Here is a 25,970-nt window from a genome sequence, read left to right on the forward strand (position 1 = left end):
GTCAAGGAGCGAACGCCGCGTCGCTGGGCAACAACAGACCGAGGATTGTTCCCGGGGCCCTGAGGCTGGGCTGAGCCCCGCGCCCGGCAGCCCCCGCCGCGGCCATGGCCACGGGCTCCATGCTCCCCGCGCGCAACCAGGAGGCGGCGGCTGCAGCCAGCGGCACTTACAGCTACTGCAGCCGCCCCCGGGCCCTGCCCGCCCGGCGGAGATACCGGGGCGCCCCGGCACACAACGAGCAGTGAGTCCGGCCCGCGGCGCCCCCTCCAGCCCGGCTCCAACCGCGCCCCCGTGAGCCTCGTCCCCCGCCCCCTTCCCCCGTCCCGTCCCGTTCTCCAGCGCCCCCTGTCCCCGCCCCCTGCCCCCTGTCCCGTGGCCTGGGGCGGTGCCAGGACCGTGGGACTGGGGGTGCATCAGCTCTGCAGTGTGAGGGGTTGCCTGCCTAGTCAATAGCTGAGATGGACGTGTACAAGAAGGGGGATGCAGGGGCTAATTTCTTTAAGTAGCATCCCCGTTGCTGGTGTGGTTTGTTCTTTAGGCCTTTATTGACACCCAGCTGGGTCTCACTCTTCAGAGATACTACAATGTGACACGATCCATAAGCAGCTCTGTTGATTTTGTTCCTTTATGTGATGTGTTACAGGGAGGAAGAACCTGTTCGCTATGCGAACCTCATGTACGATAGGAGAGTGGTACGAGGCAACACTTATGCCCTTCATGCATTACCTTGGGTAGGTTCTGTTTACATAAATCTTATTATAGCTTTGTTAAAAACTAAGAGTCAATAGAACTATTATAGAATAATGATTTTTACCCGTTTGTACTTTCATTTTACATAAAGCACAATCATGGGTTCTCCTCTTGGATTAATATGTGGGTTTTTTCACAGTTTCTAGAAATGCTGTAATTATTTTCATGTGAACTTCCACTGTTCAGATTTTTTTTTTAACAGTGTTGGGAAAACTTTAGATTAAGAAGTTTTCTCCTTTTTTCATTTCCTTTTTGTGTATATGCTATTGAGTATAAGCCAACACAACTTTATTTACTTCCTGGTTTGTTCATCAGCATCTCAGTGATATTAGCAGGGGCGGCTCCAGGCACCAGCACACCAAGCGTGTGCCTGGGGCAGCAAGCCGCGGGGGGCGGCCTGCCGGTCCCTGTGAGGGCAGCAGCCAGGCTGCCTTCGGCGGCATGCCTGCAGGAGGTCCGCCGGTCCTGCGGTTTCGGCGGCGGGTACGCCAACGGCGCGGGACCAGCGGACCCCCCCGGAGGCATGCCACCGAATCCTGGGTATTAGCACAACTCTGGGAATATTGTTTCTAAGTTAACTTGTGCTCACTTATCCTGTAGATGTAGGGCTATTCCAGTAAGTGAGCAGTAGACACTTAGTACATCCTCTCTACACACACACACACACATCATACATCATTTGAAAGCTTATGTCGGTGTTGAGATGATGTATGATGTGGAGCTGTGAAGTGGTGCCATTACCATAGAAATCAGGATAAACAGTGACACTATCAACTATAAAATGACCACTTTGGGACAGTTCCTCAGATTTGTCACCTAAAAAGAGTGGCTCAGGTTTGGGAATCTCCCTCACATCCTCAGTCATGAAGACCGATGCAAATAATTCATTTAGTTTCTCCACAATGGCCTTATCGTCCTTGAGTGCTTGTTTAGCATTTCAATCCTCTAGTAGGCCCCACTGGTTGTTTAGCAGGCTTCCTGCTTCTGATGTACTTAAAAAAATATTTTTTTTTGCGATTACTTTTTGAGTCTTTGGTTAGCTGTTCTTCAAATTCTTTTTTGGCCTTCCTAATTATATTTTTACACTTCACTTGCCAGAGTTTATGCTCCTTTCTATTTTCCTCACTAGGATTTAACTTCCACTTTTTAAATGATGCCTTTTTGCTTCTCACTGCTTCTTTTACTTTGTTGTTTAGTCACGGTGGCACTTTTTTGGTTCTCTTACTATGTTTTTTAATTTGGGGTATACATTTAAGTTGAGCCTCTATTATGGTGTCTTTAAAAGGTTCCCATGCAGCTTGCAGGGATTCCACTTTTGGCACTGTACATTTTAACTTCTGTTTAACTAATTTCCTCATTTTTGTGTAGCCCCCCTTTCTGAAATTAAATGTTACCATGTTGGGCTGCTGTTGTGTTTTCCCTGCCACGGGGATGTTAAATTTAATTATATTATGGACACTATTACCAAGTGATCCGGGTATATTCACATGTTGGACCAGATCCTGTGCTCCACTTAAGACTAAATCAAGAATTACCTCTCCTCTTGTGGGTTCCAGGACTAGCTGCCCCAAGAAGCAGTCATTTAAGGTGTCAAGAAACTTTATCTCTGCATCTCATCTTGATGTGACATGTACCCAGTCAATATGGGGATAGCTGAAATCCCCCATTGTTATTGAGTTTTCTATTTTTATAGCCTCTCTAATCTCTCTGAGCATTTCGCAGTCAATACCACTGTCCTGGTGAGGTGGTCAGTAGTATATCCCTACTGCTATATTCTGATTATTCGAGCATGGAATTAATATCCTTCGAGTTTTTATGGTACAGTTTGGTTCACTTAAGATTTTTACTTCATTTGATTCTATGCTTTCTTTCACATATAGTGCCACTCCCCCCCGCATGACCTGTTTTGTCTTTCCGATATATTTTGTACCCTGTATTACTCTGTTCCATTGATTATCCTCATTCCACCAAGTTTCTGTGAAGCCTATTAAATCAATATCCTCATTTAATACGAGGCACTCTAGTTCACCCATCTTATTATTTAGACTTCTAGCATTTGTATATAAGCACTTTAAAAACTTGTCACTTGTTAGCTGTCTGCCATTACACAATGTCATTGAATGGGTCTCTTTTTCAGTTGACTGTTTCTCATTAGATCCTACCCGTATTTTATCATCTTCCATCCTCTCCTCCTTACTAGGACATAAAGAATCTCCATTAATAGATCCTCCCCCAAGGGATGTCTCTGTCCGAGCCACATGCTCCTCCACACCTGTCGGCTTTCCCCCAGCCCTTAGTTTAAAAACTGCTCTGTGACCATTTTAATTTTAAATGCCAGCAGTCTGGTTCCATTTGGTTTAGGTGGATACATTATAGCCCTTTATAGAGAATTGTTGGGCCTAGTGTTCACAAGCAATGCTTATTTGAAGCAGAGGCATTCAATGTCTTGTGATATTTCTGATTAATATTTTAGAGATATTTAGTTTCCAGATAATGTTCTCCAACGGATCCTTTTTAGAGTAGATCAACTTTTGGATTTAAAGGACCATTGTACTCAAAAGTGACTTTGTGGAAATAGTTCCATGGTTATTATCTCTTTCTGATTACATATCAAATTTGCTTTGTTTATAAAGTTTAAAAAATGATTTCCTAACTGACAATTCTGCAAGTGCAATATTGAATCTAAAAATCATGGGTACCTTCTGGCTCACCCTTCACCAACAATAAAAATTCTGTAATCAGAAATTAGTAAACAATTCTGTTGACATTATGCAACCTAGAACAGAATCCTTTTCACCCTCATAGCTGTCTGGGCTATGCTCTGCTAACTGGAGTAAAGACTTGCTTTAGACAATAAAGTAAGCCGGCAGGCATGATTGAAAAATTTCAGAGAGCAAGTCTGTTAGTAAACTCATGCCATTTCTAAACAGCTTATTGTTCAAAATAGAACCACACTTCTAAGCTGTTGGATATTTCCAAATAGCAATTTAGTGTAGCTAGCACACTACTTCCTTAGCCCCCTATCCTGCAAAGATTTACACACCCGTTTAATTTTATGCAGTGAAGTCCATGGGACTACTCACAGTATGTAAAGTTAAGAAGTTGTGAAAGTCTTTGCAGGGGCCATATCTTAGAGCTGATCTAAATAATTCCATTTGTAGAAATTTAAAAAAATCACTTATATTTAGAAATTATTTAGTAATTTTGTGTATAATTTGTGCTGGAATTTTTCCCTGCAAAACTAAGAAACTTTTTGTATCAAACCCCAGACTGCTCAGCCTGACCCTCTTGAGATCCAAAGGCAGCGAGAGGCTCACAGGAAAGCACTTGCCAGAAAACGAGCAAAAGAGCAGCTTCAGTCAAGAACTCCAGAGCCTGTAGAGGGCAGAAAGCATGTTGATGTGCAGACAGGTAGAATGTTGAAAAAATCTTGATCTAATATTAAAAACAAAAAACTTTTCATTGATCCATATTAGCATACTTAGTTTAATTCACATTGTTAATAGTATTGTAGGAGGAGCTGATAGTCACATCAGTAGTTAAGGTTGTCTGTCCCCTCCAATTATAACGTCCTGTTTTCAGTTGTTTACAACTTTTAACAAATTTATCCATTCAGGCTGAAATTTTCCATGTTTGGTATCTGGCTCAGGTTGAAATTTTTTTTGAAAGTTTGGGCAAAAGTGGTGGAGCCATTTCCAAAAATAAGGCTGCTGTTGGGAAAATAAAGAAAAACTACATCTTTTTTAGCCCTCCATGGTTTGTAGCAGGAACTTGAAATCTAGCAAGAGGATAGCTTTCAGGTCAGTGCAGTGTCTTTCGCTGCCTCTGAAAATCTGTTCAGATTTGGCTGAGCTGTACACCGTGGGAAAAATGCCATTTGCACATGCTCACAGGACACTTGTTCTTAATTTTCTGAATTTTCCAGTGGCATTGAATATGCTCTCAGGTTCAAGTGAGCATCTTGCCCTCCTGTTTCCTAATTGCAGCAGCAATGGCTTTTCCCCCATTTACATTCCTTTTGACCCAATTAGTTCTAATCTCTTACTTTATCCACTGAATAGTGTTGTTAATCTTGTGCACTTCCCAGCCCTTATTACTGAGCAAGGTCTTGTATCTCAGCCCTTCCCCTCCACACACACGTTTTACAGATGAGAAACTGCTCTGATTCTCATTTATCTGAAAGTTATTTCTGAAAAGGTACAAGGAGAAGCCAGGTCTCAATACAGCAGACCTAGTCTCATCCACTTAGCCACTGCCTCTCAAAATGAACATACCATGGAGAATTAAAACACACACACATTTTAAACATAGATGTTAGTAGATATGCTATCTGTGGCCTTTCTTTTAACCTGCTTTATCAGAATTAACTCCACCTGGAACAGTATTTCACAAAGTGAGCTAAAACCTGATAGTCTACACTTAATCAAAATGACCTCATCAACTTCTGAAATCTAACAAATGAAATATCACTTTATGAATCATATCCCATTAAATATATCAGACACTATGGACAATATGAGAATGGTAGCTCCTACACAGAAAAATGGGTGTAAATATTACATTGAGTCTTTAACTTTGTAGCAGTCATTTTATTGTACATTATTTTAATATGATAATTTACCTCTGTTAACAATTAGTTTGCCACATTGGCTTTTTGTGCAAAACAGAACCCTACGTACAGTATTCATCATACTATTGCTTCATAGAGTTGTATCTGGAAGAGCTTGGTGACCGCATAATAGAGGTTGATGTGGAGTGTCAAACAGATGCTTTTCTGGACAGACCACCTACTCCACTCTTCATCCCAGCCAAAACCGGGAGAGATGTGGCCACACAGATAGAAGAAGGAGAGGTACAAATGCAAATTTGGGTCTGCAACCATAGCAACATTTCTTATGTACGAAATAAGTTTGTGATACAAAATGAAGAGTTTAAATCAGTCAAGAAACATTTCAGAAACATGGAGGAACTACTCTTTGTAGAGAGATTAAAAATTCCCTATAATGTCTAGAGTACTTTACTGTGAGGATAATGATGATGATGATAAGGAAAATGCCTCTCCTCGAATGCTAATGTTTTACTTTTTTGCAGTAAAAATTAAAACGTTCAGAAATTCGCTGCATGTCTGAATAATAAAATTCAGCATGAGGGGACTAGGGATGTGCATGTGAGCATGGTGTGGGTCCAGTCTAGCCTTCTGCCTCTGACTGGAGGCCCCAAAAGTGACTGTGTTTTGAACTGGTCTGTTGATTGGGCCCACCAGACAGACTTAGACCTATTGCACGTTGCTATGGATGCTTTCTTAAAGAGAGGGGAGCCTGAAAGGATCTTAGACAGAGAGAGAGGCTGAGCTGCTGAGGTGGCAGGAACTACCATTAGAGGAGGGAAGAGAATGACAGAACTACCAGTATTCATGGTTACTGGTATTTAGTCTGGATCATACACATCACTTAGTGAGGACTGGAGGAATTCTTTTTTAAAACTGTGAAATTACCTAAGTCCTCCATATGATCTGGTACTGCCCATCTCCCAAATAGCACCTTATCCTTTGCTTCTCTTTTTGCCCCATTCTGAGTTCAGAATTTCACACATTCCTTGCCACAGTTGGGTAACATTACAGCTGCACAAAACTGTCTTCCCAGCCCTGTGTTAGACACTTGTGATCTCACCAGCTATTGCAGATGTAAGCATTTCTGTTCACCTTGATAAGACTTTAAATTGATTGGGACCTGGATACATAAATCTCTGTTTAATTTGCTTTCATCCTCAGCTCTTTGACTTTGATATTGAAGTCAAACCAATGCTAGAAGTTTTGATTGGAAAAATCATTGAACAAGCTTTGCTAGAAGTCATGGAAGAAGAGGAGCTGGCCAATCTGCGGGCACATCAGTATGCATATGAGGAACTACGCAATGCCGAGCTCGCTGAAGTACAACGCCTTGAGGAGCAAGAGAGGCGACACAGAGAAGAAAAGGTATCAATACGATAGAGCAGTCCAACGATGTCAGTGTCTTGACCTTTGGTCTTCTGCAAGCTTGTATTTGTTTGGCTTTACACCACTGGAAGACAAAGACAAAACCTAAAATAAGTTTGCTTAACTTAAAGGGGCAACATCAGGTTAGACAATTATAAAAATAGCTCGACTTAATGCCTTTACTGCTGCATTTTTGTAGTAGTTTCCATATATCAGCAGAATGTTGTGGTTTCTGTAAAGTACTGATATTCAAACTGGAATGTAACCACTTCACAGAAATGTATCTCATACACAGTACAGAACCTGACAGCATTTTGCCTTATGTATCTGATAAAATAATTTAGTCAAGCAGTTAACTGAAGATTTTCACAAAGATACCTCTCAAATGAATGCTTGCAGTGCTTTAAAATTAAAAAGAAAACATCCAACTCCTTAATGCACAAAATCCTGAGTGTACAAACACTTTTCATGGTCTGTATGTACCAAATGAGGTATATTAAAGTGCCCAGCCATCATTGTGTTTAATTTCTCAGCAATAAGCATTTTTTGGAAACAAAGGGCAGTATTTAGAAAATTACACCATAGACCGTAGTAACATTTTTTTTTTAGATCTAATCTTTTTAAAAATGCTTAGATCCTGTAGCTGCAATCAAAAGAGCCAGAATATCCTCAGACAGCCATAAAGTGGCGGCGATAGTCATGGTTGCAGGACTACCTGCATCTCTTTCTCCTTCTATGGTCTCCCTGAGTGCACCCCATAAGATGTCAATTCTCATGCTCTTACCGTCTCTTGGATGGAATTCTGCAGTTCTCCCACTCGTAGACAAAGTCCTCAGCTACAGTGCCCCAGTGTATTGACTGTGCTTACCCAGCATGTCCACCTGGACTTTCTGCCTGTGGTTCTTCCCTTGGGGAGCTCTGACCAATAGTGACTGTTTTTGTTTAACATTCAGCAGTTTTATTTGTATTTTTAATACTGTTATTTTATACTAAATAGAACAGAAAATGAGAGCGCTGAAAACTTTAGAAAATCTTTAAGTAAAACCAGATTTGTCTTTCCCCATCCCAGAAGCAGACCTCCTGCTTTATCAACAATAGGGATTTCCATGTCATCAGCCCAGTTCATGCTGAGGCACCAGAGAAGGGCATGAAGTCAGCAAATGCAAAATCACTTCTTTACAGATGTACCAAATATAAAAAAAAGTAAATGAAAGGAACCATTTTGCTGAAATGGCTGTGAATAATGTGGTTCTGGGCATTCAGCAGTTTTGAATATAATTTGTCCATCTTAAAAAACATTTTTGTCCACCTGAAAGATCTATGTACACACAGGTGGACCCCATATAAGTTATGTGTAGTTATCCAAGGAACAATTGACCTCCCCCAGTTTATATGCCTGTTGCATGTTTTAAAAATTCATGTTTTATTACTGTTCTCTTTTTGGGGTTTTGGAATTAACAGCTAAAAGGCTGCAAATTTTACATATAACATTCTTTTGACAGGAACGTCGCAAAAATCAACAGTCACAATTGCTTCAAAAGCAGAAGGAGACTTCAGAGAAAATTGCAGCAAGGGCATTTGCTCAGCGTTACCTGGCTGATCTCATTCCTTCAGTCTTTAGTAGTCTTCGTGAGAGTGGATATTTCTATGATCCTGTAGAAAGAGGTTTGTACTATTTTTAATATTTAATATAACTAGGGCTGTCAAACAATTAAAAAAATTAATCGCAATAAATCACACAATTAAAAAAATCACTGTTAAACAATAATAGAATACCATTTATTTAAATATTTTGGATGTTTTCTACATTTTCAAATACATTGATTTCAATTACAACACAGAATACAAAGTGTACAGTGCTCACTTTATATTTATTTTTGATTACAAGTAGTTGCACTGTATAAAAACAAAAGAAATAGTATTTTTCAATTCACCTAATACAAGTACTGTAGTGCAATCTCTTTATCATGAAAGTTGAACTTGAATTATGTACAAAAAAACTACATTCAAAAATAAAACGTAAAATTTTACAGCCCGCAAGTCCACTCAATCCTACTTCTTGTTCAGCCAATCACTCAAACAAGTTTGTTTACATTTGCAGAAGATTATGCTGACCGCTTCTTGTTCAGCGTCACCTGAAAGTGAGAATAGATGTTCTCATAGCACTGTTGTAGCCGGTATCGGAAGATATTTACGTGTCAGATGCGCTACAGGTTCATATGTCCCTTCATGCTTCAACCACCATTCCAGGGGACGTACGTCCATGCTGGTGACAGGTTCTCCTCGATAACAATCCAAAGCAGTGCAGACCGACGCATGTTCATTTTCATTATCTGAGTCCGATACCACCAGCAGAAGGTTGATTTTCTTTTTTGGTGGTTCAGGTTCTGTAGTTCCCGCATCGGAGTGTTGCTCTTTTAAGACTTCTGAAAGAAATGCTCCACACCTCGTCCCTCTCAGATTTTGGAAGGCACTTCGGATTCTTAAACCTTGAGTTGAGTGCTGTAGCTCTCTTTAAAAATCTCACATTGGTACCTTCTTTGCACTTTGTCAGATCTGCAGTGAAAGTGTTCTTAACATGAACAACATGTGCTGGGTCATCATCCGAGACAGCTATAACATGAAATATATGACAGAATGCGGTTAAAACAGAACAGGGGACATACAATTCTCCCTCAAGGAGTTCAGTCGCAAATTTAATTAACACATTATTTTTTTAACGAGCGTCATCAGCATGGAAGCGTGTCCTCTGGAATGGTGGTCGAAGCATGAAGGGGCCTACGAATGTTTAGCATATCTGGCACATAAATACCTTGCAGTGCCAGCTACAAAAGTGTCATGCAAATGCCTGTTCTCACTTTCAAGTGACATTGTAAATAAGTGGGCAGCATTATCTCCCATCAATGTAAACAAACTTGTTTGTCTTAGTGATTGGCTGAACAAGAAGTAGGACTGAGTGGACTTGTGGGCTCTGAAGTTTTACATTGTTTTGTTTTTGAGTGCAGTTATGTAACACACAAATCTACATTTGTAAGTTGCACTGTCACAACAAAGGGATTGCACTACAGTACTTGTATGAGGTGAATTGAAAAATACTATTTCTTTTGTTTATCATTTTTACAGTGCAAATAGTTGTAATAAAAACAATATACACTGATTTCAATTACAACACAGAATACTATATGAAAATGTAGAAAAACATCCAAAATATATAATTTCAGTTGGTATTCTATTGTTTAATAGTGCAATTAAAACTGCAATTAATCGCGATTCATTTTTTTGAGTTTAATCGCATGAGTTAACTGCGATTAATCGACAGTCCTAAATCTAACATATAAAATAACCATAAAATTCACAATAATTTAAGAAGTTTACAGTCCTTCTATCATTTAATATTGGTTATCCAGATGTAAACAATAAAACTAAATTTCATTCATTATTTACATTTGTGACTGGCATATTTGGTTTGTTTTTTTTTTAAGTCAATTTTAAAACTAACGTTGCTGATCACTCATATACAACTAGATCCTATTTGTGACACCAGTAGCTAATAATTGTTTTATTGAAAAGAGCTAAATTCAATGCATTAAAAACTCGCAACTTAATTTAAATGGAAAGTGAAAGTTAATGGGAACACAGACAAACATAGGCTGAGCTGTAGGTGTGATAAAGTGGAATGCTCAAAGAGTTCAGATTTTTTGAGAATCATTTAAAAACCCTGTTAAAAATTGTTTGCTGTGTTACTTGTAGACATGCTGCTCCCAGGATATCAGAGAGACAAGATAGGTCAGGTAATATCTATTATTGGACCAACTTCTGTTGGTGGAAGGTAGTTCTTTTGAGCTACACAGTCACTGGGCACGAGCAGAACCTGTGTATATCTTGCAAATATGGCAAGACATAGGGTTGTCTTGTTAAAATAGGATAATGTTGGAAATACCAGGATAAGCAGGAACTCCTTGGGCATAGACAATTAAACAGTTTGGACAGGACAGAGGCCAGGATATGTTCAAATTAAAAGCAGAACTGTTACTATCCTAAATTACTGAACCTTATTTTCATCTAACTAAAGCAATTTCTCATTTTTAACTTGGGGCCTTATTGAGCAAGAGGCTGCGCACTCTCAACAACCACTAAAGTCAGTGGCAGTTGAGGAGACTCAATTCCTTGTAAAATCAGGTCTTTACAGGACAAGTGTCTTTAATGGACCAGTTGTCATTCAACAATGGGGAACAACCATACATTTAGTGGAAAATAGACCCTAAGATCCTATAACACATCACTAATAAAAATACTTTGTCTTGCTTTCTCTCCACAAATCTTACAGACATTGAGAAAGAATTCCTTCCATGGGTGATGGAAGAAGTAGATAAGACATTGGAGAAGAAGATTCTGGGAAGGGCAGTGCTTGACAGTAAGTTATAAAGTCATGGAATATAATGTACCCTGCTTAACTTCTTTCAGTCAGATTATTGCGAAATAAAGAAGCAGATGATATTTTAACAGTTGCAATTGTCCAAATGGGATGGTATTTTACCATTTTTTTTTTTTTAACCTTCTGACTGTTGGACAATTCCCAGACCCATTTTATGCTGGTGATTTGTAATTATTGGTCAAGTGAAAAAAAATAGAAATACCAGGCGTGTTTCAGCAGCACATCTCTATTGACAGTACACAGCATATGTGGAATGTCTCTGACAGAGGTTCCTGTTATGTTCAGCAGAAGTGAAATGGTTAATGAATGTTAATTGTTCTCTTTTTATTTACATAGTTTATATTCCTCATTTATTTCACAGACAACAAAACTATGTTCTTGTGCAGTAAAGGCTGTGTTATTCGGCAATTTACCAGCCGGAAAGCTCTAGAAACTGGCATTTCTGATATCCAACTGGACTTTTAATATCCATATCCAGAAGTAGCGACATGTCCCTGCTGCTCCTAGGTGGGGGAACGGCCACAGAGGCTCCATGCGCTGCCCCCATCCTGCCTCGAGCACTGGCTCCACTGCTCCCATTAGCCAGGAACCGTGGCCAACGGGGGCTGTGGGGGAGGCTCCTGTGGGTGGAGGCAGCACGCAGAGCCGCCTGGCTGCGCCTCTGCCTAGGAGCAGCAGGGACATGTCGCCGCTTGTGGGGAGCTGCCCAAGGTGAGCGCCACCGGATCCGGCACCCTGAAACCCCTCCCACGCCCCAACCCCGAGCCCTGAGCTCCCTCTCACAGCCAAACTCCCTCCCTCTTAGTTAACCGAAATTTTTGACTGACCAGCACCCCCTATACCCCCAACATGCTGGATACCAAAGTTTTTACTGTATTTAGTTTTCCATTGAACAAACTGAAGGCTCTTTTGTTTCTCAAATTGAAAAGCATATACATTGTTTAAGGCCACTGGTATATAACAAAAGGCCTGTGGCCTCACATGTATAAATTATCCCAACCATGTAACAATGTGGTCATTCTAAATGAAAGAATAAGAACAGAAGAAACATTCTTGGTCATGATTGGCTGAAAAGTCATGTGGCTAGTAACTTTCCACTATTAATTTTAGACATAATCAATATGGTGATTTGGAACAGTGTAAATCAGTCACATTTTTCATGGAGACGTCTGCTTAGCTCCTCAGTAATCAATAATACTGTACTTTCCCCTGAACTAAAGCAGTAATTAATCAGATAAATGAACCAGTCTCTGATTCTTGATTGGCTCATCAGAGCTTAACAGTATTTTTAAAAATGTCTACCTTTACAGGCTGCAGTTAAAGCACCAATCTTAAACCATGCAATAATCATACAGTTATAATTAATGCATATCAGTGTGTGGTCCCAGATTAGATTAAAATTATTTTTAAACACACATTCATCCTTTTTTGCATATATCTCTTCCTCATGGTATCACTGCAAGTCATACTTAAGAAGGTTGTTTGAGTACCCTAACTGTGCATTTCTGTACCTTGACTTTGGATTCTTTAAAATTTAGTCTGAATTCTGAATTTCTTGGGTCTATAATCTAGACCTTATTTTTTTGATAATTACAACTTTCCTCTTCTGTATTTTACCCTAAATTACTGATATGTATTTCTCAAACTTAACTCCTTACTAATGAAATTTTGTCTGGGGATTTTTTTTTTATTACTAAAAAGTTCATCCATGAACACTCAACAAGCATGTGATATACTAATGACTGGAAGATATGTAGTATCCATCTTAATTTTTTTTTTTTTTCAGATTTGTGCTTAACTTTTAGGGCCAGATTCACCAATGTGTTCTAGCTGCTTTGCACCATCCTGCAACAGTGCAAAGTAGCTGGAGCATGTTGACCGGTTAACAGGTACTTTGCCCTCCTACCCTCAGTCAGGTTTCCCTTCTTTGGACCCTTTGACCGCACTCCTGTCCCTGTTTTTACATTAGTTGTCCCCCGTAATTATTTGAGTTTCAGGCCCTGTGGATCCTCCCCTTAGGGACCCTTTAGCAGTGGGCGGGCATAAGCCCAATAGGTACCCTCTACATTCTGTTGCACCACCTTAGTTTTCCTCCACCTGCCTTCAGTGTTTAGTAGGTCTATTTTCAAAAATTGCCCATTGCATCAGATCTATTAAAAATCATCTATCTCCCGTTTTTTGTGTAGATAGATAATGCATGAGCTGAGACCATTTGGGACAAAAATAAAAGATCAAATACTGTGCTTCATTTCTCATGGAATCCATTTTTAAATTAATTTTAAGTTGGAAATTAATGACTGGATTTACTTGTAAATTCAAAGAAAATTTATTCTGTACTCAGAGAATAAGTGCTACAGTTTTGGGGAGGATACATTACAGAGAGGGTGAATCTTCTTGAAGTGCAAAACTCAACTCAGTCTTAACCATGGAGCTGTTACTGGCACCTCTATATTGTTCCATTTTCTGTATTGTTTTAAAAATAAAAACCTTTTTTGGTTAATTTTGGGGCTTTTTTTTTAAAGTGGGATCCCACACTTTGTGATATTTATTGATTTTTAAGGGAATAAACAGTATTATTTTGCTGCTGCTTTTGTTTCAGTGAAAGTGATCTTCAACTGCACTGCTCTCCAGAAATATATGTTAGATTCTTTTTGCTTTGGAGGGATCTCTTGCCTTCAATATTTACTGTCCCCTCACTAGTACTGGTTCCTGGCATTGTGGCCTGCTCCAGCAGTTATGAAGGAACAAAGATAAGAGACGAGGGATAATAAAACAGTTGAACAGAACCTTTTAAAATAATTGCCTTGAGGTAACTAGAGCTAATTTGGCTAAGCATGTATCACAATCTCAGGTAAAATTTTCTGCATTTACTATTACATTTCACTGTTGCCCTGTGAGTTAATCAATAATATAATAATGTATAAAATCATCTCTAAATATTGCATTTTTATCCATAAAAATTTCTGCTCTGCCCTATAGTAAGTCCATTTGTCATTTCAGCATTGATTCGTGAGGTGGTTGAAAAGAGGTTAGATGCATTTGATCAGCCAGAAGCATCTGGTCAGCCTGCTGGGCAAACAGAAGCATCTCATCGAGGCTCCGTTCAGATAGAAGCATTACATCAAACAGAAACTCAGGAGCCTGAAGCTAAGTGAAGACCAAACCAAACATCAAGTAATCAGGTAATGGCCAATAAACACTTGGCCTAGTCAAAAGATGCGTTCCTGGCTATTTACAAATCTCATACACTAGCCTTGGTGAAGGATACCAAACAATAAGATTAGCAAAGCCTAAAATAATTTTTAAAAATATTGACATAGCTAACTTAACTAAAGAAGAATGCAGAGAGGTTACTACTAGCAAACTACAGAAGGATGTGAGTGAAATTCTGTACAGTGTTCAGTTCAGCATTGGGGTTGCATTTCTATATAACCAGCCCAAGTGCAGGTTCTTTAAATTGAAAAAGTAATGTTGCCTGACACTTCATACAAGGGGCTGTGATCGGGGGAAGGAGGGGACGGGACTATATTAACTTCACACTAATAGACACTAATTTGCTAAAAGTAACTTGCATGTTTTCATGCCGCAATACAGTATACACCTCTACCCAGATATAACACGAATTCAGATATAACGTGGTAAAGCAACGCTCTGGGTGGGCGGGGCTGCACACTCCGGTGGATCAAAGCAAGTTCTATATAACGCGGTTTCACCTAAAACACGGTAAGATTTTTTGGCTCCCGAGGACAGCGTTGTATCGAGGTAGAGGTGTACTATTATCCTAATATTTTTAATCTCAGAACAGGAATGTAAATTCCTCAAATTTCTATCCCTCCACATTTTTCACTTTAAGACTCAGCATGGCTATCAAGATAAAATCAGACCTGTGTCTTGTCTCTCTCACCAACAGAAGTTGGTTCAATAAAAGATATTACCTCACCCACCTTGTCTTTCTAAGGTTACGTCTACACTTACCATTTAAAGTTCCCTTTTTTGTGCTAAAACCGCAGGAGCGTCTACACTTGTTAATGACTTTTTGCGGTGAAACTCAGAAGTTTCACCGCAAAAAGAAAATCACTTTCACGACAGGCATACAGCTCTTACTGCTGTCATTTTTGCGCTGCTGTGAAAGTGAAGACACGGTCTAGCAGTGTAAACACCTTTTGGCCTCTGGACGATATCCCACAGTTCCAAAAGCGACCACTCTGGCCAGCATCTCCACTGCTCTGATGCACTGACATCCACCCCTCCCCTGTAAGCCCCAGGAAATTTGAAGCTCCTTTTCCCTTTGTTTGTAGATGTGGCGGGGAAAGCAGCCAGACAGCAGGAGGTTTTAAAAAAAATGCCACAGAAGAAACAAGGAAGTAATGGGGCTCCTGAGACATGAAGCAGGGCAGCACAGGGCACTGAGCAGGGACCCAGAATGCCTTCCGCTCACCTCCCGCCCCCTTCCCACAAGACCTATTGAGAGAGCTGCACTGTGGGATAGCTGCCCTACAGTGCTGCTCTCATCCGTGATGGAAGTGCTAGTAGTGTAAACACTCTGTGATGCCTGAGGAATTGAGTGAGTACCCAAACCAGCGCTTTACTTTCACTGGTTCCCTATCACCGGTGAAACTGACAGTGCAAAAACTCTGTAAGTGTAGACATACCCTAAAGTCAGACCTGACAGTCTGGAACGGGGCAGGTATATCGGTCTTAGAATGGTTAAAGCCCTGTTTTCTGTGAACTGAAAGAGGTTACCTCAGGTTAATTATGGACACCTGAGGCTAATTAAGGGCAGCCTGTGACCTTTCAAAACCTCTTCCAGTGAAAGAGAGAATAGGAGGGAAGGAAAGGGAAGCAAGTTGTAGAAAGGTTGTGTAGAGCATGGGGAAAAGGCTTCTCAGAGAAAAACAGCTCTTTACCTCAATAAGGGAAATCGTGTGTGTATTTCTGTTTGGGGAGGGGCCAGGCAGTATCCCAGTGGAAGTTAGGAAATGGTTTTTTGTGTTTTTGTTTTTTTCATTTAAAGAAACCCCCAGGGCCTATTCTGTAAATATTGTAAATAAACTAACGTGAAGAACTATACCTCCAGAGTACAACTGATTTACCCCCACCCCTCCTAACACCAGCGCCTTGGTGTTATGAAAGAGGTGTGTTGTCACTATTTAATCCTGTTTGTTTTGGAGGATAGTATGTCAGAACATCTTAAGAGTATCCTCTAGGGAAACGAAGATCAAATTTTAAAATGCTAACTTGCAAAATATTAATTTTCATTTGGTTTGATAGATACACAGTGCTAAAATGATAGGAATTAATAATTTATGGAGAGAGCAATCTAATTTCATGGGTCTTTCTTCAAGACAGGTAGAAAACAAAAGTATTTTTTAGCCAGTGTTAAAATAATAAGGAAAAGTAAATTACATTTGTGTTTTGACTTTTAATGTGTTTGTCACAAACAAAGGTTATGAAACTGTAAATGCTGTCATATCATTTAATTATTAGCCATTTAATTTATAATACATATCTTTTAAAAAGCTTATACACCTTTGCTGAAAGTTACTATGTTTTACCATTAGATGTCAGTAGTATCATTGAAACTAAAATAAACTTTACTTTGTGGTAAACATTTTTCTCTTATACACACACTCCTATCAATTCTGTTCTTTTTTCGGTTTCCATGAGTGGCTGAGGCTGCATGCACATTAATTTAGCAATTGTAATTTGCAGCCTATTTCAGGGTAAAATTCTTCATAGCATTGTTCCTGATTGTCATATATTTTGAGTTGAGTGACAGTTTTGCTAGAACCTCCCCAGACTTACCTAACTTTGGTTTATGAACTATACTAACTAAAGGCACGAAATAGGTCAGAGATTACTTAGAGAACCCTTGGCAGATTTATTAGTGTGCCCCTTAGGTGTGAGGTAGTATCTTCTGAGTACCTTTTCTAATACAAAATCCTAACACTGAAATCTCAATCAAAATTACTGCATTCCAACCTGACAAATCAAATATGACTGCAGAGGGAATGTGGGAGAGTTAAGCCCATTACAGGGTGCATCTGGCACCTTACATTTCTGTTGCATAAGGACCATTACAGTCTAGCATAAACAATAGTACTAGACTCCACATGAGTAGCGCAGAATTGGTGGGCAGAATTCTGGGAGAGAGAGCATGCTGCACCTTGGGAAATGATGCAGTAATGATTACTTTTGTGTACATTTCCTGAGTTCTCAAAGAGTCTTTGTCTGTCTTTGAGAGTTTCTGCCAATGAAAAGCCTTGCTTCATTCTCCTCACCCACATAGTACTGGCAGAGACTTAAAGCCATAGTCTTGTCTTGGGTTCTCTTTTTAGTTATGCAGGTGATTGGACTAGAAGACCTATCGAGGTCCCTTCCAGTCCTACAGTTCTATGATTCTATACTTTCCTATTGATTCATTCAGTGTTAAACATACCAGGCACTGATGGCAAAAAGCACCTGCAACTGCTGCCCCCACGTTCCTGGTACATATTGACATTCCAAGTAGAACATTGCCTCTTCAAAGAACACCTCTGCATTCCACCGGCATCAAAGCAGTTTAATAATTAACTATGCTGATGAAAATAGCCCCACCCTGTCAAAACTCTCTCCTCTTGTTCCTCCTCTCTGTGGTACTGTGTGCAGTAATCAGCATGTTAGGCCCAGATCTTAAAGTGGGATCTTAAAAATTCAACACTAATGGAAAAATCAGTATTTCACATTATATATTCTAAATGAGGGCTTCTCAAAGTGTTTCGTAGTGTGAAGTACTATTTCATGCAAATATTGCCTCATGGACTACTTGCTCTTCTAACATCAATGGAACATGCTATCTTCCCTCCCATTTGGAATCATAATATTCTTATGGCAACTAGATAATTGCTTAACATGGAAAAGTCATACTGGAAAGTGTTTATTGTAGTTTAGCTGTCTTTTAATTACATTTAGAAGTTGAAAATAAGGAGGAGCCAACCAGTCAGTTCTCCAGGACCCACCAACCACAGTTTGAGCAACTGCACATTTGAATGCATGCTGCTTAACTGACTGCTCAGTAGTTGAGAAAAACACTGATGTATTGGATATTTGAGTTCAAAGCCAGGACAGCAGAATCTTGAGTAGTTTTTAAAGATTGTCTATACTTCAGTAAAAACCTCTTTATGTTTGTTAAGCTTTGACAACAATCAACATAGAGTATTCCATTTTAGTCTTCTGGTAGATTGTTGTCATCTTATCTCCTAGGGATTGGGAACTGTACCTTTAAGTGTTTAGCTTCAGAGATAGGAAGACAGAGGAAGGGGTCTGCAGAATTCCATGTTCTGTTATGCAGATACAGTTGGAACTTGACCCTGAATAAAGAGTATCTCTTTCAAGCATGTTGGGCCAAGAGTGATTCCTGGACACCATGAGTCAATAGAAATTAAAGAAAATAACTTGACTGGCAGAAGGGAGCAACTAAAAGCTCCATCAGAGCTGAAATTTGCTGAAATGTGGAAAACAATTGAAAGAAATTTAAACAGAACTTCACTCTGTATCTGCAAGCAACGGGTGCCAGTGATAAGGAAGACATTCAGAAGGCAGTCTTTTTTCTGACAATAGCAGAAAACATATGAGAAAAATTTTCACCTGAGAATACAAAAAGAAAGCGAACCTATAAAAAAGTTTGACTGCTCTAAAGCAGTAGTTTTCAAACTATGGGTTGCGACCCAGCACTGGGTCGCAACAGCTCTGGTCAACACTGCTGACCGGGCCATTAAGTCCCATCGGTGGTACTGCCCGGCTAAGGCAGGCTAGTCCCTATTCTGACACTGCGCTGCACCCCAGAAGCGGACAGTAGAAGGTCTGACTCCTAGACAGAGGGACCACAGGGCTTCGCGTGCTGCCCCCGCCCCATGTACTGGCTTCACACTCCCATTGGCCGAGTCACACGGGCAAGAATCACACGGAGCCACTTGCGTGCCTCCGCCTAGGAACTGGACCTGCTGCTGGCCGCTTCCGGGGCGCAGCGCGGTCCGTGGTGCCAGAAGAGGCAGGAAGTCTGTCTTAGTACACCCACTGTGCTGCTGACCAGGAGCCACCCAAAGTAAGCCCGTGCCCCAATCCCCTATCCCCAGCCTTGAGCCTCCCCAAACCTGGAGCCCCTTCCTGCACCCAAACCCCTCATCCCCAGCCCCACCCCAGAGCCTGCATCCCCAGCCCAGAGCTCTGACCCCCTCCCACACCCCAACCCCCAGCCCTGAACCCCCACAAACCCGGATCCCCCTCCTGCACCCCAAACCCCTCATCTCCAGCCTCACCCCACAGCCCACACTCTCAACCCTCTGCCCCTCCCACACCTCAAACTCCTCATCCACAGCTCCGTTAGGTCACAGGCATCAACAATTTTCTTCAACTGGATTGCCAGAAAAAAGGTTTGAAAACCACTGCTCTAAGGGCTTATCTACATAGCACAAGATGTGCAAAGGCAAGCCTATCCACGCTAGCTTGATCTAACTAGTATAGGTAGCATTAGCAGTGACGACAAACCAGTGTGAGCTTCAGAGCAGGCCAGCGAGCCAAGTATGCATAGGCTCCGACTCCCTGGGTCAGTGGGGTTCTGGCAGGTCCCCTTAGAAAAACAGAGTACATGTTTGTGCAAGTTCAGCACTTCTTTTGGGAGACACTATTTCTGCATACTGCCATTTGGGTTGTGTTCAGCACTCAAGATGTATCGCTGGAAGATACAAGATATTCACAGTAGAAGAACATGACCAAAGGCTCCAGGCAGTTCTAGGAAGAGCCAGCGCTGCCTGGCTAACGCTAAACAAACACAAATGTAAACTCCATATAATGGAAATAGCATACCTGAAAGATACATTAACACAGCAACCTCTATAGGTAGATCACTGTAATGTTGAGTGAGGCCATCACCAACACATCTGTCCCAACAGAACAGGAAAGGGTACAAAGATTCCTTGGAATGGTGTACTATGTTGGGAAATTTTTGCCTAGTATAACTACTCAAACCAGCAACCTGGAAGTGCTACTGGGCAAAGATGTCCAATGGACATGGAATGAAATCTTAATAGTGAGTTTGAGAAACAGGAGGAGTTAAGGAGTCAGGAGGTATTATGACAGTAAGCACAAAACTAAGTTGTCCATTGATGCCTCCAGAAAGGGTCCTCTTACAACAGTGTAGTCAACTGGAGATCAGTGGCTTATGCATCATACATGCTAACAAAAACGGAGTGTCAATATACTCATATAAAGAAAGAGGTTTTTCCTTTAGTACTTGGTTGCAAAAAGTTTCAGGTCCTTTTTTATGGGAGCATTAGTTGAAATTAACCATAAATCACTTATTACGATTGCCAGAATGGAGCTGGCAAACCCCTCCCCTACCCCAAGAATACAGAGATTATTTTTTCAATTACAAATGTATGATTTGCAAATTGACTAGAAAGGGTAAAGATAAAAGGGGGAAACATAAGGGTGACATCATTATAGGGGTTTACTATAGACCACCAAATCAGAAAGAAGAGGTGGATGAGGCATTTTTAGAACAAATAACAGAAATATCCAAAACACAAGATCTTGTAGTAATGCAGGAATTTAAATACCCAGACATCTGTTGGAAAAGTAATACAGTAAAGCACAAAATTCCAATAAGTCCTTGAAATTCAGGACAACTTTTGTTTCAGAAAGTGGAGGAAGTACCAAGGGGGACAGCCATTTTAGATTTGATCATGAGTGATCAACACAAAGGAATTGGTTGTGAATCTGAAGGTGGAAGGCAGATTGGATGAAAGTGACCATGAAATCATAGATTTCATGATTCCAAGGACAGGAAGGAATGAGAGCAGCAGAATAAGGATAACTGACTTCAGAAAAGCAGATTTTAATGAACTTAGAGAACTGGTTTGTAAGCTCCCATGGGAATTAAAATCTAAGGAATAAAGGAGTTCAGGAGAGCTGGCAGTTTCTCAAGGAGACAATATTACATGCACAGCTGCAAACTATCCCAATGCGAAGGAAAGATCAGAAGAATAGTAAGATGCCAATATGCTCCATCAGAAGCTTTTTAATGACCTGAATATTGAAAAGGAATCCTCCAAAAAAATTGAAATATGACCAAATTGCTAAGGACCTATCTTTTAAAAAGGGAAATAAAGAGGACCCAGAGAATTATAGATCTATCAGCCTAACTTTGATACTTGGAAAGATACTGAACAAATTATTAAACCATCAGTTTGTAAGCACCCACGGGAAAATAGGGTTATAAATAATAGCCAGCATGGATTTGTCAAGAACAAAGCATGCCAAAGTAATCTAATTTTCTTCTTTGATAGGGTTACTGGCCTAGTGAATAATGGGAAATAGTAGGCGTTTTATTTCTTGATTTTTAGTAAGGCTTCTGACACAGTTCCACATGATTTTCTCATTAGCAAACTAGGGAAATGTGATCTAGATGAAATGACTATAAGGTGGGTGCATAACTGTCAAAGTAGGAGAGCAGATCTAGAGAGGTCCCGCAGGGGGACAGTCTTGGGTCTGGTAATATTCAATGTTTTCTTTAAATGACTTAGATAATAGAATGGAGAGTATGCTTATAAACTTTGCAGATGACATTAAGTTGGGAGGGCTTGCAAGCACTTTGGAGGACAGGATTAGAATTCAAAACAGCCTTGACAAATTAGAGAATTGGTCTGAATTCAAGAAAATGAAATTCAGTAAAGATAAGTGCAAAGTATTTCACTTAGGAAGGAAAACTCAAATGCACAACTATAAAATGGGGAATAACTGGCTAAGTGGCTTCAGCAGCCTTACGGCTGAAAAGGATCTGGGGATGATAGTGGATCATAAATTGAATATGAGCCAACAATGTGATGCAGTTGGGAAAAAGGCTAATATTATTCTGGGGTGTATTAACAGAAATGTCATATGTAAGACACGGGAAGTAACTGTCCTGCTCTACTCAGCACTGGTGAGGCCTCAGCTGGAGTACTCTGTCCAATTCTGGGTGTCACACTTTAGGAAAGATGTGGATAACTTCGAGAGAGTCCAGAGGAGAGCAACAAAAATGATAAAATTATTAGAAAAACTGACCTATGAAGAAAGGTTAAAAAAACTGGCGTGTTTAGTCTTGAGAAAAGAAGACCCGGGTGGGGGACACCTGTTAAGCCCTGTTATAAAGAGTCTAATGTACTTGGTTCTGCCTCAGTGCAAGGAGCTGGATTTGATGGCCTCTTGAGTTCCCTTTCGGCCCTACATTTCTGGGATTCTGTGAAACCCGGGAGAGATTTGGGGGTTGCAGACATACCCTCTAGAGCATTTGACAAAAATACAGTGGAGCAAAGTCCAGAGGTAGGCATTGTTCATCTCAGTTTGATTTAAAAAAAAAACAAGATATACTATTCAGTCCCAGAGAAAATGTGGACTGTGATAGCCAGAGCAACAGCTCAACAGTGTGGCCAGGACTGCATGTTCCCAGCCCGTCACCAATTCATGGGGGAGCTCTCAGTCCTAGATGGGATTTTGTTTAAAGACACCAGGATGGTGATCCCTAAGGTGTTAGAGAAAAGGGATACATGAAGGTCATTTAGGGATTGAAAAATCTAAGAGAAGCCTAGAGACATTTTATAGTAGCCTCAAATGAACAGCAGCATTGAGGAAACTGTCCCACACCAAGCAAATGAACCCATGTTAATGGCATAGGAAAAAATGCCCCATGGGAGCAAAGTAGTTATAGATATATGCTTATGTTGGCTGGAAAAAAACGATGTATTTATTTTAAACTGTTACTCTAATTTCCTTGAGATTGTTTTACTATTACGTTATTATTATCTGTATTATTGTAGCACATAGTACTAGACGATACTACAGCTAAACAAGTGATTGTACATGTCAAATCTTTTTTTGCTAGGCATAGTATTTCTGACATAATAATGTCTGACTGGACCACAGCTTACTAGGCATAGGTTTAAGCAGTTTACAGTACAGTTTGGGTTTAGACATGTAATCACTAGTCCCCATTATCCCCAATCCAACAAGTTGGTGGAAAGTGATGTTAAAATAATAAAGTCGTAACATGAAAAGGCTGCAGAGTCAGACTCTGATCTGTACTTAGCACTGTAAAGTTGCAGGATGGCCCCAATAAAATATGGTTTGTCATATCCAGAAATATTGTTTATCAGAAAACTGAGAACTTGAATGCTTGTAATGGTAGAAGCTGATGTCAGAATAAGTGGGGACTTGCAGAAGTATGAAGAGACAGATAATGCTAAACATAAAAACGCAATCTGAATTGGGAACTGCCACCACTTCCTGAAAATGATGTAGTGTTCATCTATGATGGAGATCAGTGACAGTGCTGTCACTTGAGGTTGCCCCACAGTCTTAATGGCTGTCACACCAGACAGACACATGCTGAGGAGTAGGCAACACCTTTTCCAGTTTCCAGAAGGGAGGGAGATATGAAGCAGTGAGTTGAGATAATACAACAGGTTGAGACAGACAAACCCCAGGACATAACACTACCAGAACAAATTACCATCTCCTGGCAACAGTAGTACTGATATTTCAAGGGAGATGTCCACAAGTCCAAGGAAACAGTGCAAGGCACCTCAGAGATTAATTGAACATCGTTAATAAGTTTTGTTAGTAGGTAGGTTATACATTTTGGAATTGTGTATTGTATCACATTATTTAAGTATTATCATTAAGTTTGCCTGGGAAAGGAAGATATGATTTGAGGACTGTATCTTTTAGTGGCATAGCTTCACAGATGGGAAGTTTGGGAAGTGATGCTGCAGAAGCCCATGTTCTGTTATGCAGAGGCAGTGGAACTGGTCAGTGAATTGAGTATTTCTTTCAAGCACCGTGGGCCCAAAGGGATTCCTGAACACCACAGGCCATTGACGTCAATGGGGCCAGGATTTCTCCCCTGGTTTCTATTTCTGGTTTTGATACTGCCTTCCTCAGTGACCCTGAATAAGTCATTCTCTCTGTGCCTCTGTTTCTCTGTGTTTAAAAAATTGTATCATTTCCTAACTTCATGGGGATGTTGAGGCTTGGTTCATTAAAATGTATAAATTATTTTTCGATCCTTAGGTGGAACATTATATGTCAGTGCAAAGTATAATTTATTATTAAATGTGATTTTTATATCTTTACAGGGGGCTAACTATAGCTAAGAAGATTGCTCTTGATCATTTGTGAAAAGAAGATTCAATTTGTTTAGGAAATTGTTCCAAGAAGGGAGCAATAAACTGAAGATTTTTATTTTTGCAAATTTTTACCAGTCTTTATGCTTTATTTCCTATAAAATTTACTTAAAGAAAGAATGGCTGCATGATTATACGTGTAAATAGTGTTTAGTATTAATCCTTTTCATACTTGGATTACTATACAAAGAGTTAATGAATTCACTATATGCACTGCAGTAATATAGGAATATTGGCTTAAGAAAGTTCTATAGTACCCTTTTTGTTAAGAAATCCAAATCAAGTATCCATTGCAGATATATTGCATCTTATCCTTAAAGTCCTTTCTGCATTTGCCCTGTTACTTAATAAATCCTGGAGTGTGTACATGCATGTATATATGAAGAAAATAAAGCAAGTTCACTCAACTCTAAAAAGATGTATTGCCAACTTCAGTTTAAATGAATGGCATTTTTAAAAAAAAAAATGTGACTGAGTGTGCTTGTTTATGGTGTTGCAAACCTAACAAATTATCAGTAAAGTCAGCCTCGGATGTTTCTCTACCCAACTGTGCTTGGCTTTTTCCCCTTTAATGAGGGTTGAAAATAATTTTGGAAAGTTACTAGAAAATTGCAATCCATCCATTTTTCCTAGAAGGTCAGTTGTATGATACAGTGACATTTCTGCTTAATTAGTATTTGTGAATACAGTGCAAGCTTGTAATCATATTTATACTTTTCAGATTATATTAATGAAAAAAAGTCATGATGATAATATGTTGCAAAAATTCTTCTATGATAAAACTTCCACAGTGTAATATAACAGGAGTATCCATTCTCTTTGATCCTGAAGTATGGAATGATAAGTGTTCTGTTATCAACAGCTAATAGTTCAGTTAGTGCCCAATGTTTAAGATAAACCAGATTCCATCCTATTTAAATACAGTACTGATTTAAAGATAACCACAGAATGAATCCTATGAAAGTTCACATAATGAAAAAATCTCAATACCTGCATATGCTATATTTAAAGTAAAAAAAAAAAATATAGCATCCATTTCTGATTCTCTGCTTTTGAGTGGCTGTATTGTAGAAGAGGAACATAATTTGTCTGGGCAGGCAGGCAGCCAGCTTTCTTTGTCTGAATGAGAATGTTCTAAGCTAACCCTTTCTAGGAAGAATACTGACATTTATGTAGAAACTTGCTTTCCATAAACACGTGTCAATAAAATATCATTGAACTTTAATACAAAAGGTGCATGATTATGGCTGAAATAAATTCATCTGAACGTTTAAATGAATAGGATTTTAACACTATTTTCCCAGATCGATTGACCACACACTTTCTGGACTTCATGATCTATATTATGCATCTTCAGTTGACTGATTAGGCAGTAGGCAGATTCTTCTACATTTTCTTTCCTCTGCCCCAAACATAAAATAACCAGTAATCTTGGAAATATGCAGAAGAGGACAATTAGGAAGTAGCCTGGTGTATTTGGATGGAGTAATATGGTAAAGGGCATTCTGGAAAGTTGGCATATCTGGGTGGGAAAAGAGTTACAGTTTGCTTGTAGTATATGATGTACAATAGTTGTGGTAGTGTTAGGTGGAGAAGAAGATGTATGCTGTTA

The 25,970-nt window shown here is 39.8% G+C and overlaps 1 protein-coding gene across 1 annotated transcript; it reads left to right on the forward strand.

Moving 5' to 3' along the window:
• On the forward strand, positions 1 to 25,588 carry RSPH3 (radial spoke head 3). The gene is made up of 9 exons (XM_054024235.1): positions 1 to 241; positions 644 to 731; positions 4,020 to 4,161; positions 5,457 to 5,602; positions 6,521 to 6,724; positions 8,227 to 8,389; positions 11,052 to 11,138; positions 14,160 to 14,341; positions 24,311 to 25,588. The coding sequence occupies exons 1-8, from the start codon at positions 105 to 107 to the stop codon at positions 14,312 to 14,314; spliced, it is 1,122 nt and encodes a 373-aa protein (XP_053880210.1). The 5' UTR covers positions 1 to 104; the 3' UTR covers positions 14,315 to 14,341; positions 24,311 to 25,588.
• Positions 25,589 to 25,970: the final 382 nt, after the last annotated feature.

The sequence above is a fragment of the Malaclemys terrapin genome, chromosome 3 (genome assembly GCF_027887155.1).
Source record: "Malaclemys terrapin pileata isolate rMalTer1 chromosome 3, rMalTer1.hap1, whole genome shotgun sequence".
Classification (NCBI taxonomy): domain Eukaryota; kingdom Metazoa; phylum Chordata; order Testudines; family Emydidae; genus Malaclemys; species Malaclemys terrapin.

Coding starts and splice junctions, on each gene's coding strand:
- RSPH3 (XM_054024235.1), top strand. CDS start 105: ATGGCCACGGGCTCCATGCTCCCCGCGCGCAACCAGGAGGCGGCGGCT. Junction 242..643: donor GCCCCGGCACACAACGAGCA/GTGAGTCCGGCC, acceptor GATGTGTTACAG/GGAGGAAGAACCTGTTCGCT. Junction 732..4,019: donor CCCTTCATGCATTACCTTGG/GTAGGTTCTGTT, acceptor ATCAAACCCCAG/ACTGCTCAGCCTGACCCTCT.